Source organism: Leopardus geoffroyi, chromosome B2 (assembly GCF_018350155.1).
Source record: "Leopardus geoffroyi isolate Oge1 chromosome B2, O.geoffroyi_Oge1_pat1.0, whole genome shotgun sequence".
Lineage (NCBI taxonomy): Eukaryota > Metazoa > Chordata > Mammalia > Carnivora > Felidae > Leopardus > Leopardus geoffroyi.
The window spans coordinates 38,428,585-38,444,683 of record NC_059332.1 but is presented as its reverse complement, the minus strand read 5'-3'; the positions used below and the strand labels follow the sequence as shown (position 1 = coordinate 38,444,683).

General features: G+C 45.6%; 1 protein-coding gene across 6 annotated transcripts in view; it reads right to left on the bottom strand.

The window, feature by feature from the left end:
• Nucleotides 1–16,099, bottom strand: part of DAAM2 (dishevelled associated activator of morphogenesis 2) — a 118,576-nt gene that overhangs the window by 30,122 nt on the left and 72,355 nt on the right. For all 6 annotated transcript variants that reach the window (XM_045498082.1, XM_045498081.1, XM_045498085.1 and 3 more), the window contains 9 exons: nucleotides 14,793–14,867; nucleotides 13,934–14,028; nucleotides 10,722–11,055; nucleotides 9,750–9,860; nucleotides 8,453–8,556; nucleotides 7,268–7,334; nucleotides 5,670–5,787; nucleotides 3,540–3,678; nucleotides 54–112 (listed from right to left, as the gene is read on the bottom strand). In XM_045498082.1, coding sequence (XP_045354038.1) covers nucleotides 54–112; nucleotides 3,540–3,678; nucleotides 5,670–5,787; nucleotides 7,268–7,334; nucleotides 8,453–8,556; nucleotides 9,750–9,860; nucleotides 10,722–11,055; nucleotides 13,934–14,028; nucleotides 14,793–14,867 — 1,102 coding nt within the window. The remainder of the gene's footprint in view (nucleotides 1–53; nucleotides 113–3,539; nucleotides 3,679–5,669; nucleotides 5,788–7,267; nucleotides 7,335–8,452; nucleotides 8,557–9,749; nucleotides 9,861–10,721; nucleotides 11,056–13,933; nucleotides 14,029–14,792; nucleotides 14,868–16,099) is intronic.

Genomic DNA, 16,099 nt, shown 5'->3' with positions numbered 1-16,099 from the left:
TGGGCAGGGAAGAGTTTCAGTGGAGCGTGCAGTGGCTTTAGGCAGAGCCTTACCTTTCCGGAACTTTTCTGCCTGATCTCGCCACTGTTTCACTTCATTCTCATTGATGAGCCTGGTGGGGAGTACAGGGAAGGGTCTGTTGACTGTTGGCTCACAAGTTCCCAGAAGACATGTCATCTTCCTATTCCCCACACTGGTTCCCTGATCTCCAGTCTGTCCAGCCACCTCAAGGAAGCTAGGATTTTGAATCTCCAGATGTTTCTCCAGGTCCCCAGCTTTCCAAGTTCTCATGTGTCTCTCCATGGATTGTGAAAACTGAAAGCCCCTTAGATAACTTATGATTCAACCACTTCATGATACAGTTGAAGCTCTTGAGACCAGATATGAAGACAATAGCTTGACTAATGGTAGAACTGGGACTAAATCTCAGGCTTCCTTTAGCTTTCTAACGACTTGTATCTCTTTGTAAAAACAATTTTTTTGCACTGAGATAGATAAAAATGTTAGCCTTACCATGCTCCAGACTTCCAAAGACCAATGTGTAAGAACAAGAGAAATTGCCCATCCCAGCAACACAGGACGTATATGCTGAGGGTGAAGAGGGATGTATCGAAATCACAGATGCTCCTCACTCATGTCAAATTCTTGTAACGGGGGTTAAAGCTATTACCTGGACACCAAAGTGTAGTAGAGGTGAAATCCCAAAGTGAGATACCAATAATCATTTTTTTTTGTAACTCTGAAAATATGAAAATCATGAATCTTGGCTTTCTTCACCAGATCAAGATCTAAGACGGGGCAGAGTATGAAAAGGGACATAATTTGTGAAGAGATGTCTTTGGAGAAAGCCATTGCTGTCTTTCTTGGGGGTGCTACCTCCTTCACCACCATTCGGTGGCTTTTTTGGACCCACTCAGAGAGTTTGGGCTCACATTCCCTGACGTTGGGAGGGAGGTATGGTAGACTTGGGTATGACTTGGTGCCAGGCAGGTCCAAAGAATGAGGAAACATTAACCAGGAGAGTGTTGCTGTGCTGGGACCAGCCAGCACTCCTAGAGTTTTTTGGTACAGAGATTGCATGAGGGTTCCTCAAGGACCAGATGTGAGCACCATGGAGAAACTGGGCTGATGTCATTTTAAGTCCTGTCCAAGATGTCCATATAGCAGAAAATTGGATACTTCAACACTGTGCCATTGCGCATTGGATTGCCAGTGAATCAGGAGGTGACTGAAGGGGTGGTACCAACCAGCCCCAGGGGGCAAAAAGAAAAAAAACAAAAAACCTTAAATGGCCAGTGACCAGGGTTTTATAGTGAGAGGCATGCAGCAAAGAAGTAGAAGATCCAGAAATAATTCATGTCTTTACCCATGTTCTAAGGCCAGAGAATAGGAAGCCTGTTCACTTAGTTACCTGATCAAGAAAGACCTTGTGCCTTTCTGCTTCCTGCTCCCACACTGCCTTATCGGGATTAGAAACTAGTTAGCTAACAGAAAAGTGGTGTGTGGAAAGGGTTATTAGAAGAGAAACAGAGAAAGAAAGCCAATCATCACACATATCCTTTCCACTGCAGCTTCCAGCCCCAGCCCGAGGAAGAGAGAGGTTTAAGGCTAAAGGCTAAATCAAATCTAGAATTCACATGGTTCTTCACATCTGGGACCAGTTCTTCTAGGTGCAGATTGGAGACTATATTGGTGGCTTAAAATGATCTTAGGACTTCTACTGCCCAAGAAGAAGCAAAAACTTTATTGGAGCTGGGGCATTTTCATCCTCTGGCAGAGGAAAAGCTTCCCCCACTAAATAATGTAAAGAATTAATAGAAAACAACAATGAGAATAAAGCTACATTTTGATTACTTTGCTAGTTGCATTTGTCCAGCATACCAGGTAGGATTAACCACATCAATATCCAACTACTTGTACAAAAGAAAACAGTAGCACGAATAGTTCAAAAATCATTTTCCACCTGGCCTTGGAATGTGATATAATGAATCCTTGAGAGCCGGTTTATCTCTTTAAAGGGCAACTGGCTCAGACTTTCATTTACAGCAGCATTATCTACAGTAGCCAAGATATAGAAGCAGCCCAGGTCCATCGATTGATGAACGGATAAAGATGTGAGATATATATGTATATGTATGCACACACACATTCCATTGTACAACTTAGCCATAAAATGAATGAAATCTTCCCATCTGCAATGACATGGATGGAGGTAGACAGTATCATACTAAGGAAATAAGTCAGAGAAAGACAAATACCAGATGATTTCACTCATATATGAAATTTAAAAAACAAAGCAAATGAGCAAAAGGTAAAACAGAGAGTTAAGAGAGACTCTTAACTATAGAGTACAAACTGATGGTTACCAGAGGGGAGATGGGTAGGCACATGTGTGAAACAGGTGATGGGGATTAAGGAGTGCACCTGTCACTCCTCACCTGTCTCACCTGTCATGAGAAGCACCAGGTGATGTATGGAAGTGTTGAATCACTACATTGCACACCTGAAACGAATATTACACTGCAGGTTAACTGGAAATTAAAATAAACACTTGAAAAAAGAAAGTAAAAGTTTAAAATTAAAAAACTGTGTTAACATCACATCTGTTATTAATTGATGTGACTTTAAACTTGGTTCTCTGTGTTTATCTATACACAGCGTCAAAGATAAGCCAGATGACCTTAGGCTCTGACATTCTTGTCCAATAGCCTTAGTTAAATTGCCATGCTCTTAGTGGTCAGCACACTTTCTCTAAAGGATCAGAATAAATATTTTAGGTTTTGTATACCAGGTACAGTCTCTGTCACATATTCTTGTTTGTTTTTAAAAACTTTTAAAATGTAAAAACCATTCTTAGCTCATGGGTCATACTGAAGGAAGCAGGAGGATTGGAGTTAGCCCACACACCACAGTTAATATGGTTGTTTATTAAAAATTTTTAATGTTTATTAATTTTTGAAAGACAGAGACAGAGACAGACACAGAGTACAAGTGGGGGATGGGCAGGCAGAGAAGGAGACACAGAATCTGAGGCAGGCTCCAAGCTCCACACTGTCAGCACAGAGCCCAACGTGGGATTCAAACCCACAAGCCATGAGATCATGACCTCAGCTGAAGCTGGACGCTTAACTAACTGAGCCACCCAGGCGCCCCATAGTTTATATGTTTAAATTCTTCCTCTATCCACTCCATGCAATGGATCATTAAACGTTGAGCACACCCCTTATAAATCTGTGCTGTTCAATGTGATAGTCTAACCATGTCATATGGCTATCCGAATTTAATTAAACCGAAATAAAAATTTTAATTCAGTTCCTCAGCCACACTATCCACATGGCAAGTGCTTAGTGGCCATGTTTGGACAGTGCTGATATAGAACATTTCCATTATCTCAGAGAGTTCTGTTGGACAATGCTGCTTAAGGAGCATTTGGAGGTATGTGGTTTGAGAGAGGGAGTAGAGGTTTCACTGGTGAGACTCCAAGCAGGAGAGAGATGGGGAAGGAGGAGGAAGACAGGTAGGAGCTGGTCACTGCTCACATGTTGACGATGTTCTTGACGTTGAAGTTCTCCAAGGGAGCCAGGTCAGGGTCCACACCCCTCTCATCCTGGAGGACAATCTGCTGAAGGATGCGGTCCAAGAGCTGCCACTGCTGGAAGTAGCCACCATTCCGTTTGTCTGAGGAACAATAGGCATGATATCTTTACTGAGCCTGGGAGCTCCCCTGAGGCCAGGCCCCAGAGTCACTGCCTGGGCCCGGGCTGGTGGGGCATGCCCTCTCCCTCCCTTGGCAAGCTCCCAGTCTGATGGGGGAGGCACTGATGCTGCTGATGCTGATGATGGAGACTCACAAATCTGGTCGTTTCTTGATGATCTGCAACTGACTATAAAAGTGTCAATGCTCTAGACATATTTTTCTACTCCCTGAAGTGCTACCTGGCTGCCTTCCTTCCCTGTAGGTACCCTGAGTAGCCTATGCCTTGGGAATGCAAATTGCCTTTTACATTATCTAAAAAAAGCACCTTTCAGAAAGTAAATCTGCTCCAAAATATTACCTGCTAAATAATGAAGTCTCCAGGGAAATTTAAAAAAAGAAAAGGTTTTAGGATTATCTGTGCTGTTGTTCTACAGTGAAAGATGAACGGAAACTAATTACAGGCATGCACTAAGAGACAGAGTGGGTTGGAACAGTGCTAATGGAATCCAGGCAGATTTCTTGGTGAAGGTGACCCTGAACTATGGAGGCAAAGGCTTGTGCGTGGTGCCTGATCTCACAGGGCCCCACTCCCATCCCCTGTCGTCATGATCTGGTGGGACATGGCCTTTCTTTTCATGCGCTAGCCACAAGCCTCTCTTCCTCAGTTCTTGAGCCCAAGTACTTTGTCTCAACTGACCACCAAGGGAGATCAACCAGCATGATCCTGGCCTCAAAGTCAAACCACAAGCTTACGAGGTAGAAGGTCATGTCTGCAAAGCCCCATTTGGAGGCAAAAGAGACCCTCTGCATTGCCCATGGAACACCACACACAAAAACTGGTGAGGAGAAGTTGGGTTTCTCAGGGACTTCCTATGTCTTCCACAAAGATCTCTCGACTGAGCTTTGGACAATGGGTAGCTCCCTGGTCTAGGCCACTGTGGCCATTTTCCTTTCCATCACTTCACTGCCACAGGAATTGCAAAGTGGTATAGTTTTATATTGGCCTTTCACCTAGGAAAGCAGGGTAAAGCCAGGTCACTGGCTCAGAGAAGTAGAACATGTTTCATCTAAAGCCATGACCCCAAAGAAACAAAAATTCTGTCATATGCACAGACTCACCCAGCCTCAAGTTCATACACCGTGGATTGGATATAATAATGTACACTCCTTAAATCATTTTGAGGCTTAGAGACACTGTGCCAGAGAACCTCGCGTCACACATGGCCCAGAGGTGGCACATAGTAAGCTGTAGTTATTGCCACCATCACCATGAATACATCATCAGCACTAGAGAGTCAGCCTAGATCATGAAGTTTGGCCACGCTAGCCTTCCAAATATTCAATTTTGTGAAGAGCTTAAATACCAAATGGTACAGTTATAGCTCCTTTCAAATTTCATGCTGGGGTGGCTATTAGTGATTGTGTGTGATTTATTAAGTCACTGTGCACCCCTGGATCTTAAGAGCTTAGCATCTGCTAAGCTTAGATGCTGACATTTAATATTTGTAAAGAGAAGCAGGGACAAGTGTGGTAAAGTGGAGCTCATGACGCCTAGATGGAGGAGCTGATAAAACCCTGAAAACAGGCATGCTCAGTGTATATCTGTGTTACTCCCCCAACCACAAAACTTTTTTTTTGGAGCTCCCCAAAAGGACTGACCGCTCACCTGCCGTTAGCTAACAGCCAGAGCTATTTGATTTTGCAACGATCAAGCTACTGCTTGCTAGACCAGGATGTTAGCATTGCTCAGGGCCAAGACCCCAGCATCTCCCCTGGGTGACAGAGGATGTCCTGACCTCAAAGAGGGAGGCAAGAGAAAGGGCCTGAGTCCTGTGGCCAAGCCTCCCAGGGGCATGTGCGGAGGGAGACCCAGGCAGACTCACCAAGCCAAAGAGGTCCTGACACCCTGTCTCAACCTGTCCCCGGCCAAGGCTCAGGCCGGCTGAGGAAGTGGCAAGTGTGGGCTACTCACAGGGCATCTGCAGGCAGTGGTGCAGGACAGACAACAAGCAGGGATAGGCTTCCGTGTGCTTTAGCTTCTTGTGGATCAGCTCGAACATTTGAGAAGCACTCTTGGTGTCGATGTGGACCTGAGGGAGTGGAGGGAACAGTGAATAGGGAGGGGGCAAGCAGCAGAAGAGGGGAGAAAACCCTGCTTCTATCCACTGCACCCCATTCCCCAGCACAATGCTCCTTCTCCTGCTTCTGGCCCAGGCTTAAAAAGAGAGGCATAGAGAGGTGCCTGGGTGGCTCAGGTGTCCAACTCTTGATTTTGGCTCAAGTCATGATCTCACGGTTCATGGGTTCAAGCCCCCTGTCAGACTCTGTGCTGATAGCATGGAGCCTACTTGGGATTGTCCCCCCCCCCCCGCTCCCCCTCTCTCAAAAATAAATAAACTTAAAAAAAATAGAGAGACTGGGGTACCTGGGTGTCTCAGTTGGTTAAGTGTCCCACTTTGGCTCAGGTCACGATCTCATGGTTTGTGAGTTCGAGCCCTGTGTCAGGCTCTGTGCTGACAGCTCAGAGCCTGGAGCCTGCTTCAGATTCTGTGTCTCCCTCTCTCTCTGCTCACTCCTGCTCGCTCGCTCTCTCTCTCTCTCTCTCTCTCTCTCTCTCTCTCTCTCTCAAAAATAAATAAATATTAAAGAGAGAGAGAGAGAGGTTCAGAGAAAAGGAGGAGGAAGATGTCCTAATTATATGAAGCAGGATTTCTCAACCTCAGCACTATTGGCATCTTGAACTGGATCATTCTTTGTTGTAGGTAGCTGTCCTGTTCCCTGTAGGCTGTTCTGCAACATTCTTGGCCAAAACCTATCAAATGCCAGTGGCATCCACCTCACACCAGTCGCAATAACGAAAAATGTCTCCAGACGTTGCCAATGTCCACAGGGGGAGGAGGGAGCAAAGTCACTCCTGGCTGAGAACTATTAGTTGAACTAAGAGAAATGGGCATACACAACTCAAGAACCATGTAGAATAGCTGCACACAACTGGGGTTCAGATCCAAGATCTACTCTCTCACTGTGTGGCAGCAGGCAAGCTAATCTCAGTCTGCTTATCTGTGAATCAGGGCTTTTGTGACAATATAACGGGATGGGGCCTGGTGACTGCTGCATCACCAGAAGTAGGTTTCTATTTGGGTAGAGCTTTTCTAATACATTATTTAAGCAGCCAAACTGTGTATTTTCAGGATTACTGAGGCCTAAATAAAAAGTCAATTTGGTTGGTGAAGCATGATCTGGTTAGTGATGGGGAAAGGTGACTCAGGGAAGTTGCTGGAAGGCAGGGAGAAAAGCCCAGGAGAGGGATTTGAGACTAATCATGTGTAGGAACTGGCTCTCTTTCCTTTGGGGGTTGCGATCTCCCAGCAGGGGAGATGCCCTACCAGGTGAGGCCCCACAGAGCCAACACACTGCTGGGCTCCAGAAGTAGGACTTAGCCATGGGGGCCACTCACCAGGGAAGCCAGCCAACACTGGACCTATCACAGCACAGGATCCAGAGAAGATGCTTGTGGGGTCATCTGGGACCCCCCACCCTGCAGTCACCCCATCCCTTCAGGCTCCTCACCATGTCAAACCTCCTGGCTAGTTCCAAGTCATCCTCATTCCGGACCATCTCGAAGAAGTCTAAATGCCTAGATAGGATGGGGGGATAGAGAGACTAGATATTACCTCCATGACATCCGTGGTTGAGGGTTAAGTCCCATTGAGCCCCCAACCAAGTAAACCTGAAAGCTTCATTCAGTGAGGACAAGGAAAAACCAGACAGAAGCCACCTTTCTGTAGGCCAACACTCTCCTCTTTAATAGAATCCCATGTCCCTTCCTCAGGGAGGCCAGCCCAGGGTCCCATTACCCTAGGATCAATCTTGCTCAGTTTGGGCACTATTGACATCTGCGGCTAGATTATCCTTGGTTGTGGGAAGCTTATTTGTGAGATGTAGAAGGTTCAACAGCATTTCTGATCTCTACCCCCTAGACGCCAGTAGCAGCCCTCACCTTCAAAAATGTCTCCAGGCATAGCCAAATGTCCTCTGGGAGTAAAATTGCCCCTAGTCAAGGACCACTGCCCTGCCATCACCAGTGTTCTCATACTGTCCCCATGAGCTCTCAAAGCCAAACTCTCTCATTTTCTACCCCAACCACTCCCTAACTCCAATTCAAAAGGATCTATCCTGTTTCCCTTAAGACCCAGGACAACAAAATAGTCTATATCAATGGGACAGAACCAGAGGGGACAGAGTTCACTGGGAACATATAGGAATTTAATTGCACCCTTTCATCAACAAGGACCTTTATCTGGACTTTTATTTGGGCTGGGGCATTTCCTTGCTAAGCAGGAGTGCTCTACAGGATGTTTAGCACTCCTGGTCTCCAACAGCCAATACCAGTTTGTATCTCCCAACCAGCCAGTCTTAAAACCAAAGAACACCCCCACGTTTCCAAATGCCCCCTGGGAGGGAGGTACTGCCATGGTTGAGGACTACTGGGTTCACCTGCCTATAACATCAGAGCTGAGAAAGAGGGTCAGCAAAGAGAGGAGGCAGGGACACAGGTAGGATCTGGGACAAGGAGGTGGGATTGCTGTCCACCTCCTCCCCCCACCCCCACCACCACAAAGCTGATTCTGCATTGATACTGGGTATGGCAGGTGGTCTCCAGTGGGAAGATCAGCCTCCTTGAAAGTCCTGATCATCCCCAACTGAGGTACTGTTCCCATACATCTGCAGTGGGGACAGGTGGCTGAGCCTTACTTGTCCAGAATGGCATTCTCGTGCTGCCGGAGTTTGTCAATCACAGGCTGGATTCCCAGCATCAGGAACTCGTACCGTAGATGTAGGCGGAACTCCAGATTATCCTGGGGGTCCCCAAGGGAGGAACAGACTCATCAGCTTGTGTCTCTTCCACAAGAGTCCCCAGTGGCCCCCTCATCACTACTCCAGTCATCATCCCACACCACCTGCAACAACCCATCTGGAACTACTTCTAGTCCCAGAGTTTCAAGAAAGGGCGGGAGGAGACACCTTTGACCTTGTTATTTACTCCCATTAGGTTTCCTGCTTCACTTCTGTAAGTCTCTTACCAATTTTCTCAGCCTTTGGCATCAAAGAGCATCACTGTAGAGTGATGTAGAATATAAACTTTGACATCAGGTAAATCTTGGTTTAAATCCCTGCTCTGACACTCACTAGTTTTGTGACTTTGGGAGAGCCTTAGTTTCCTCATCTTTAAAATGGGAATGATACTACTTACCTACAGGGGTGATATTCATTAAAAATTACCTAAACAAGTATGGTCACCAACTAATCAGAACAAATGTTAGTCGTAACAGCTAGTATTGACCAAGGTGATATCAGCATCTTAGGGACAGATTATTCCCCCAACCCACCTCACCTAACTCAGCTCATCAGGATTGGATGCAAGAAAAGCATGCTGGCAAAAAAGAGGGAAAAGTAGAGATCATTAAATTGCCCCTTTTTGTCCTTCAACAAACTGACTTTGATCGGTGTATCTGATCCCCTTAGCATTTGGGGAGTTCACCTGCTTTTCAAGGTCTTCTTCAACTGTTGCTGTTTTTATGGCCTGAGAATCCCATTCTGACCCCAAAGGAAGGAAAATCAGGAGCCATACCCCCTAAAAGAAGGTGCCAGAGGGCATGACAAGCCAACTCGGAAATGAGTCCAGAAGTAGGTCTTTAGAAAGCTCTAGAAAGAAGAACCAACACTTGCCCTCCTTCCATAAATGAGAAGCCAGTATCAGCCAGCCAAGCTTGAGGTTTGTCCAGACTACATATAATGCATGATGTTACCCGTGTAAGAATCTCCCCAAGAACCCTTCATGACAGTAAGGTACATGACAAGCTATTCTTTCTCAGCCCCAAGTGAAGGAGGCAAGAGTTGATAAAGATAATCTGAAGACAATGCTGATAGTAGAAACCACACCAACCAGCGGTGTTGGCCCCTGTTCTCTGCCACTTCTCCAGGAGGCACTTGCACATACTACCCCGGGATCCAGAAAGTCCACAAACAGTAAGGGCAAGAGATGCCTCACCTCTCCAGCTCCAGCATTGAGGACAGCGTTGATGAAGGACATGATGGCTGTTTTCAGATTCACTTCATCCCGGTACCGGCCCAAACTTCGGTCTAGCTCATTCAGCAGTGTCTGGATGGAAAGGCAGAACCGAAGAGGAAAGGCAGGCTCAGGATCTTACAAGTCCTGCCTCTGCATGTGCACCCCCGCCATTCTAGCTGCCTAGCATACCCCCTACACTCTCTCTACCCCATCTATCCAGCTTACCTCGGACCTTCCCAAAAGCTCAGCTTTTCCAAGAACCATCCTTTGCCTCTCCACACCTCTGTCTCAGTTCTGCCTTGCCTCCTCTCTACTCACCCCCGTGGCTTAGTTTATTTTGTGGGGGCAGTGCTGAAGTGCTGCCTTGGCACTTTACAGCTGTTTACAGCTCTAGCTGTTTACGGTTCATAAATCTTCCTGCCCAGCTTCGTGACAGCACGGACACTGCCTTTTACCTCTTCGGCATCTTCTGCAAAAGGTCAGGGCCCACTTTCTGCACAGAGTAGGTGCTTAAAAATGTTTGATGACAGAATAAACAAATAGCCTATACTGGTAGATAAACCATGGAGTTTGTACTACAGTGACATTTCAGATCTGTTGATACTTAGTCTACATAAGACACTTTATACTTACTATCTCATTACTTTTCTGGGGCAGGCCAGGGAGAAGAAAAAAGCATGGCATGAGCTTCTAGCACTCTTCCTGGGGTGCCCACAGTCAGCACTGGCCCAGGCAGAGGACCTAAAATCTTAGCCCCCGCAACTGCATTCGGTTCAACTTTGATGAGCCCCTATGATTAGCCAGGCACGGGGCTCAGAGATGTAGAGCCACAGACCAATAGTCCAGCCTCAAATAACCCACAGTCCAGTGAGGAGTCCATTTTCTCAGCCAAACCTGTATCTCTTAGGGGCCCTTAAGTCTTTCTAAGGAAGCCCCCACTAGGACCCTCACCTGAAAGCGTGTCCGCTCAGCTGCATACACCTGGTAGTGTAGCATGGCCTGAAGCACCTTCTTGTGGCCTCCGGGCACCAAGCACACAGCACCCAGGATCTCCAGCACGGCCACCTTGGTCTTGCTGTTCTCTGTGCGCAGGCTCTGTGCAATGGTGCTGATGGCCTCCGGCTGTGCCAGCACATGTGCCCGCCCCTGGGAGTTGTTCATCAGAGCCTTGATGCAACCGATGAGGGAGGTGTGGATGCGACTTTCACAAGTAGCGTGATCCATGCTCCGGAGGAAATTCAGCAGACAAGTCAAACCCTCCAGTTCAATGAAGCGTGTCACAAACCTGTCCAGGCCAGAGCCATCAGCACAACAGATATCCTGAATTTGCATATTATTCTGTAACATTTGCCAATAGTTACCCTGTTACCTGCGACCACTATGTCCTACCTACAGTAGCCACTTGGTTCATTTATAGAGTTTTCCTAAAGCACTGAAATCCTATCACCCTCACAGCAGACTCATGCCTTATTTGCACCTTAAATACCATGAATTTGCAGGTCATTAACTGACAGTTGCATAGCTACGATGGGGTATACACGTGAAGGGAATGACCGTAGTAATTATCACTGTAATTATCATGGCTGTTAAACCTGAAAATTCATCTCCAGTGAGGATGGGAATTAACACAAATACAGTCAGAAGACAAAGAGGACTTCCACATGGGGGCACGTGGGGGATGCATCAGAGTCACTGAGTCACAGGACCAAGGCTAAGAAAGGTGCTCTTCAAGAGATCCTTAAGAAAATAGCTAAGTTATCTTGAATGGTAACAGAAAGCATTAAAAACCATTTAGTTCAGGGGTTCTTAACCTGGAGTCTGTGTCCTCCTAAGGGGTCTATGGCTAACATGCAGGGGTCTATAAACTTGGATGGAGGAAAAAAAAGTTAGACTTTTATTTTTGGTAACCTCTACCTGAAATGTACCATTTCCTTTGCTGATGAATGTAGGCAATACACTGTGGTATTTTCAGAATCTGTGACTTTGTCACTCAAAGAAATCAGCTATTTTCATATCAAATTATAATTGTTATAAGTATCAGCACTTCGAAATTATGGTAGCTGCTAGTTCTTGCTCTTTAGGGCATAAAGCAGCACATATATCGCTACCTCACAAATGTTTAATATTTGGTTAACTGTGTTTCCATTTAATTGGTTTATTTTTAATCTTATCTATTTTTATCTACTTTATTATTTAAAAACATCATTCTGATAAGTAGTCATTAGGTTTCATCCAGTGCCAGAGCCATTCGTGGCACACATGTGCACACGCACACATACACAAGAGGCTTTGAACACTTGAGTTAGTGGAAGAATAATGATCTAAGGAAAGGTCATAAATGGAACTGAGGGAGATGTTTTATCTAATTAATATGTTTGATCCCAAGTGTATTTGTTGTACTTCCATATTATTATATAGATATGCCTGCAAAATAGAATATACTCTCAAAATAAGTTGTTAAAATGGGTATATTTGTTTCTATTATATGTTTTCTGTATACCACAGAATTTCCACCATGACTGTGTGTAACTTAATCAGAATTTTATTAAAGGAAAGAAAAATAAATCGAAGTGGAAGACAAACCTGGAAGCCTTCTCTCAACCCCTCTCCTTCCCAATGTCCTCGTCTTTCCTGCGTCCCCTTCCCATACCAGCCTCCCACCCACACCTGAGCAGCCAGAAAGATTAAGGCACTCCCATTCTCCTGAGGCTTTAGTTTCAGGCTCTGGAAGTAGGAAGCTCAGCCCAGACCACTCACTCACTCACTCACTCACTCACTCACTGAGGCAGACCCACTGGTAAACATTTAACAACACTGGTAAACATTTAACAACTGGCTCTCTGAAGAAAGGAAGAAAAGGCCCGATTGTAGTGTTTTCCAATTTCCATGGTATAAATACTGCTAGCATAGCTGATTTCAAAGATATCAATGTGACATCTTTGAATGTGGAGTTGGGAAGTTGGAAAGAGATGCCTGCCTTCCAAGAGATGTTTATTGTACTGTTGACCCTTGAATAACACGGGTTTGAACGGTATAGGTCCACTTCTACGGGAATTTTTTTCAACAAACACAGTACAATACTATAAATGTATTTTCCTTAAGATTTTCTTAACATTTTCTTCTCTCTAGCTTACCTTAAGAATACTGTATATAATACATATAACTTATAAATATGTGTTGATCAACTGTTTATGTTATTGGTAAGGCTGCTGGTCAATGGTAGACTGTTAGTAGTTGAGTTTGGTGACAGTCAAAAGTTATATGTGGATTTTTGACTGTGTGGGAGTCAGCGCCCCTAACACCTGCCTTGTTCAGGGTCAACAGTATTTCCACCATGCTTATACAATGGGTATAAACTCAAGAGTATATACAACAGTAAAGAGCATACATAAAACTAAACTGTAGTAAGATCACTGGGTAATTACAGAGTAATAAGTTTCAAGTACTTAATTACTTTTGTTTTTGATATTATTTATTTAGTTGTAAGTTTATATGTTATATTCTAACTATAGTTACGTTTAACAAACAGCCTGCAAAACTGCTGGAAATTTAACAGTCAGCTCCCACAAGCAGGTGCAAGCCAGCTCCCAGGCACAAAGAGAATCTATGGCTCTTTGCCCACTTTGGACCTTTACACAGTGTGGTCCTGGAAAGGGGAAGGGTCCTTCTTCTTAGCATTTGAGAAATCATTCCCTTTTGCTGGACTGTATCACACCTCCTCTACATGGCGGATTCTTGTCCACAGACACCACATCTCCCCCTAGGTTGGGGGCACTCATGCGCAGAGCTCTTTCTTCTACACCTTGTCCATAAGGCCACCACCCTATGTCCCATTCTGTTTTTCCAAGACAAAAAAGCACCTGCCCTAAGTTTCTGCTCAGATAGCTCTTCAGGACCTAAGTTTTATGCCACATTCACATGCTCTTTGCCCTGGCTCCCCGCATGCCCATCCTCTGGCAGCTTCCCAGCTCCTCAGAGGGAGGAAGAGTGGGAGGTTGCAAGTACAGCTGAGTGGGGGAAACTCTAGGCGATGCCCAGGGGTGGAGCCTGTAAGGGGACTGAGTTGGGAGCAGAGCATTGGATGAAGCTTCAGGAAATTGAGGGGAACCACCAAGGGAAGGGAACCACCAAAGGAAGTAGGAAGAGGAAACACAATGGGTCACCTCATGGGCTGTGTCCGGAGAGCCGTCTTCAGGTCTTCCACAACTTGGTTCCTCATCTCTGTCTCCTCCTCATCAAAAGCGTACAGACTCTGCATCTGAGGCAGGTGGAAGGGGGCAGAGGTCCTGCTGGGCTGCCTGAGCCCCAGCTCCCTGAACCACCCCACCCCCCACACCCAGGTGTGACACAGGAGCCACCCTTGCCTCAGGAAGGGCAGGGCCTCCAGGAATGGTTCGTTCACTAAGAACACCAGACTCTGAGAAGAGCCAAGCTCCAGTCCTAGACTTCACTTTCCTCATCTGTGAAATAGGGAGAATTATTGGCTCAGCTTGTTTCCCAAGACTGTGTGAAATACAAATGGTTAATAGATGTTTTTGTTTTAATGTTTATTTATTTTGAGAGAAAGAAAGAGAGAGAGAGAGAGAGAGAGAGAGAGAGAGAGAGAGTGTGTGTGTGAGAGAGAGAGAGAGAGAGAGAGAGAGAGAGAGAGAGACAGTGAGAGAGAGAGAGACAGAGCAGGGAGGAGGGGAGAGAGAGAGAATCCCAAGCAGGCTCTGTGCTCTCAGCACAGAGCCTGATGTGGGGCTCGATCTCACAAACCATGAGATCATGACCTGAGCTGAAACCAAGAGTCATACACTTAACCGACTGAGCCATCCTGGCACCCTGGTTAATGGGTGTTTAAATGGTTGGGGGACTCTAGAGTCACACAAGAGAGGGAGGGATTATGATAAAATCTCGGGAATAACTGGAAAGCTGCTGATCCTCAGTGAGTGGGGTGTGAAGTGCAGGGAGAAAACTGGGAAGATCACTCTCCGCCATAGCTTTTCCAGGGGGGGCAAGGGAGGAGCCATTACTCACCGCAGCCATGGAGTTGATGCGGTCGATATAATAGTCAGGCCAGCTGGTCGCCAGCTTGTTGGGGTCCTCCTGTTCCTGGAACAAGAAGAAAGACTGTCTGACCAACTGGCAAGACAGGCCCATGGCCTGAGTTCCTGAGTTTCATTCCCTGTCAGCAGATTCATTTTTCAGTGCCACCTAGATGCAGAGAAGTTTGAGGAAGTTACAAAATCTCACCAGGCTTCCATTTCTTCCTTGGTAGAGTGTAGATAATGAACACCGAATGGAGTGGCCAGCCAAAGACATGGGCATAAACCACACAGGTGTATATACTTTCAATGAACACTATGTGTGTGTGTGTGTGTGTGTGTGTGTTTATTACATACATATATTACATATGTATTATATACATATACATAATCAAAAATACATTCTTTTTTTCTTATATTGGTTCTCTTTTTAAATTTGATCTTTTTATTTTTTTAACATTTATTTATTTTTGAGAGACAGAGCATGAGCAGGGGAGGGGCAGAGAAAGAGGGAGACACAGAATCCAAAGCAGGATCCAGGTTCTGAGCTGTCAGCACAGAGCCCAACGTGGGGCTCAAACTCATGAACCATGAGATCATGACCTGAGCCAAAGTCAGACGCTTAACCAACTGAGCCACCCATGTGCCCCTATCTCTTTTTAATAAAATATAATTTTATGTCTGTTGAACCGAATAAAAATCTGTGCTTATAGCTTGTACATCTGAGTTTTCAAATTTTACTGTTCTAATAAGATCATTCTTACTGTATTTTACAAAAGTATTGGTTTGTGACAGTTTGGAAATTTAAAAACTTGGTCTTTCTCTGAGATCATTGGAGAAGCACAGATACAAAGCATTTGGTGCAGTGCCTGGCACATGGTAGGTGCTAAGTAAATAGCAAGTTTAGGAAAAGAAGGAAAGAGGTTTCCAAGGCCCTGGGTTTGGGAGAGACTCAGGAAGGGTCAGTGTAGCTGTGAGGCAGAACCCAGGGCAGAGGCCTTTGGCCCAGCCCTCAGGTTCCAAGGGAAAGCCTCAACTCCTCCCCAAGGATGGGCAAGAACAATGAAAGCTAAATAAATATTAATGCTCATTGAAAATCTAGCCCTCTCCTCTATCCAAAGAATCTGCTTCTGGGCATTACACACACCCTGCTCCTTCCTATCCCCATCCCATTTGGACGTTCCTCCTCACCTGCCTTCTGCTAATTCCCTGCTTTCAAATCTGCACCAAAACTTACCTCCTCCTCCAAAACCTCTCTGATATACCACCTGTCTGCCAGCTGACCTGGACTTTACCCTG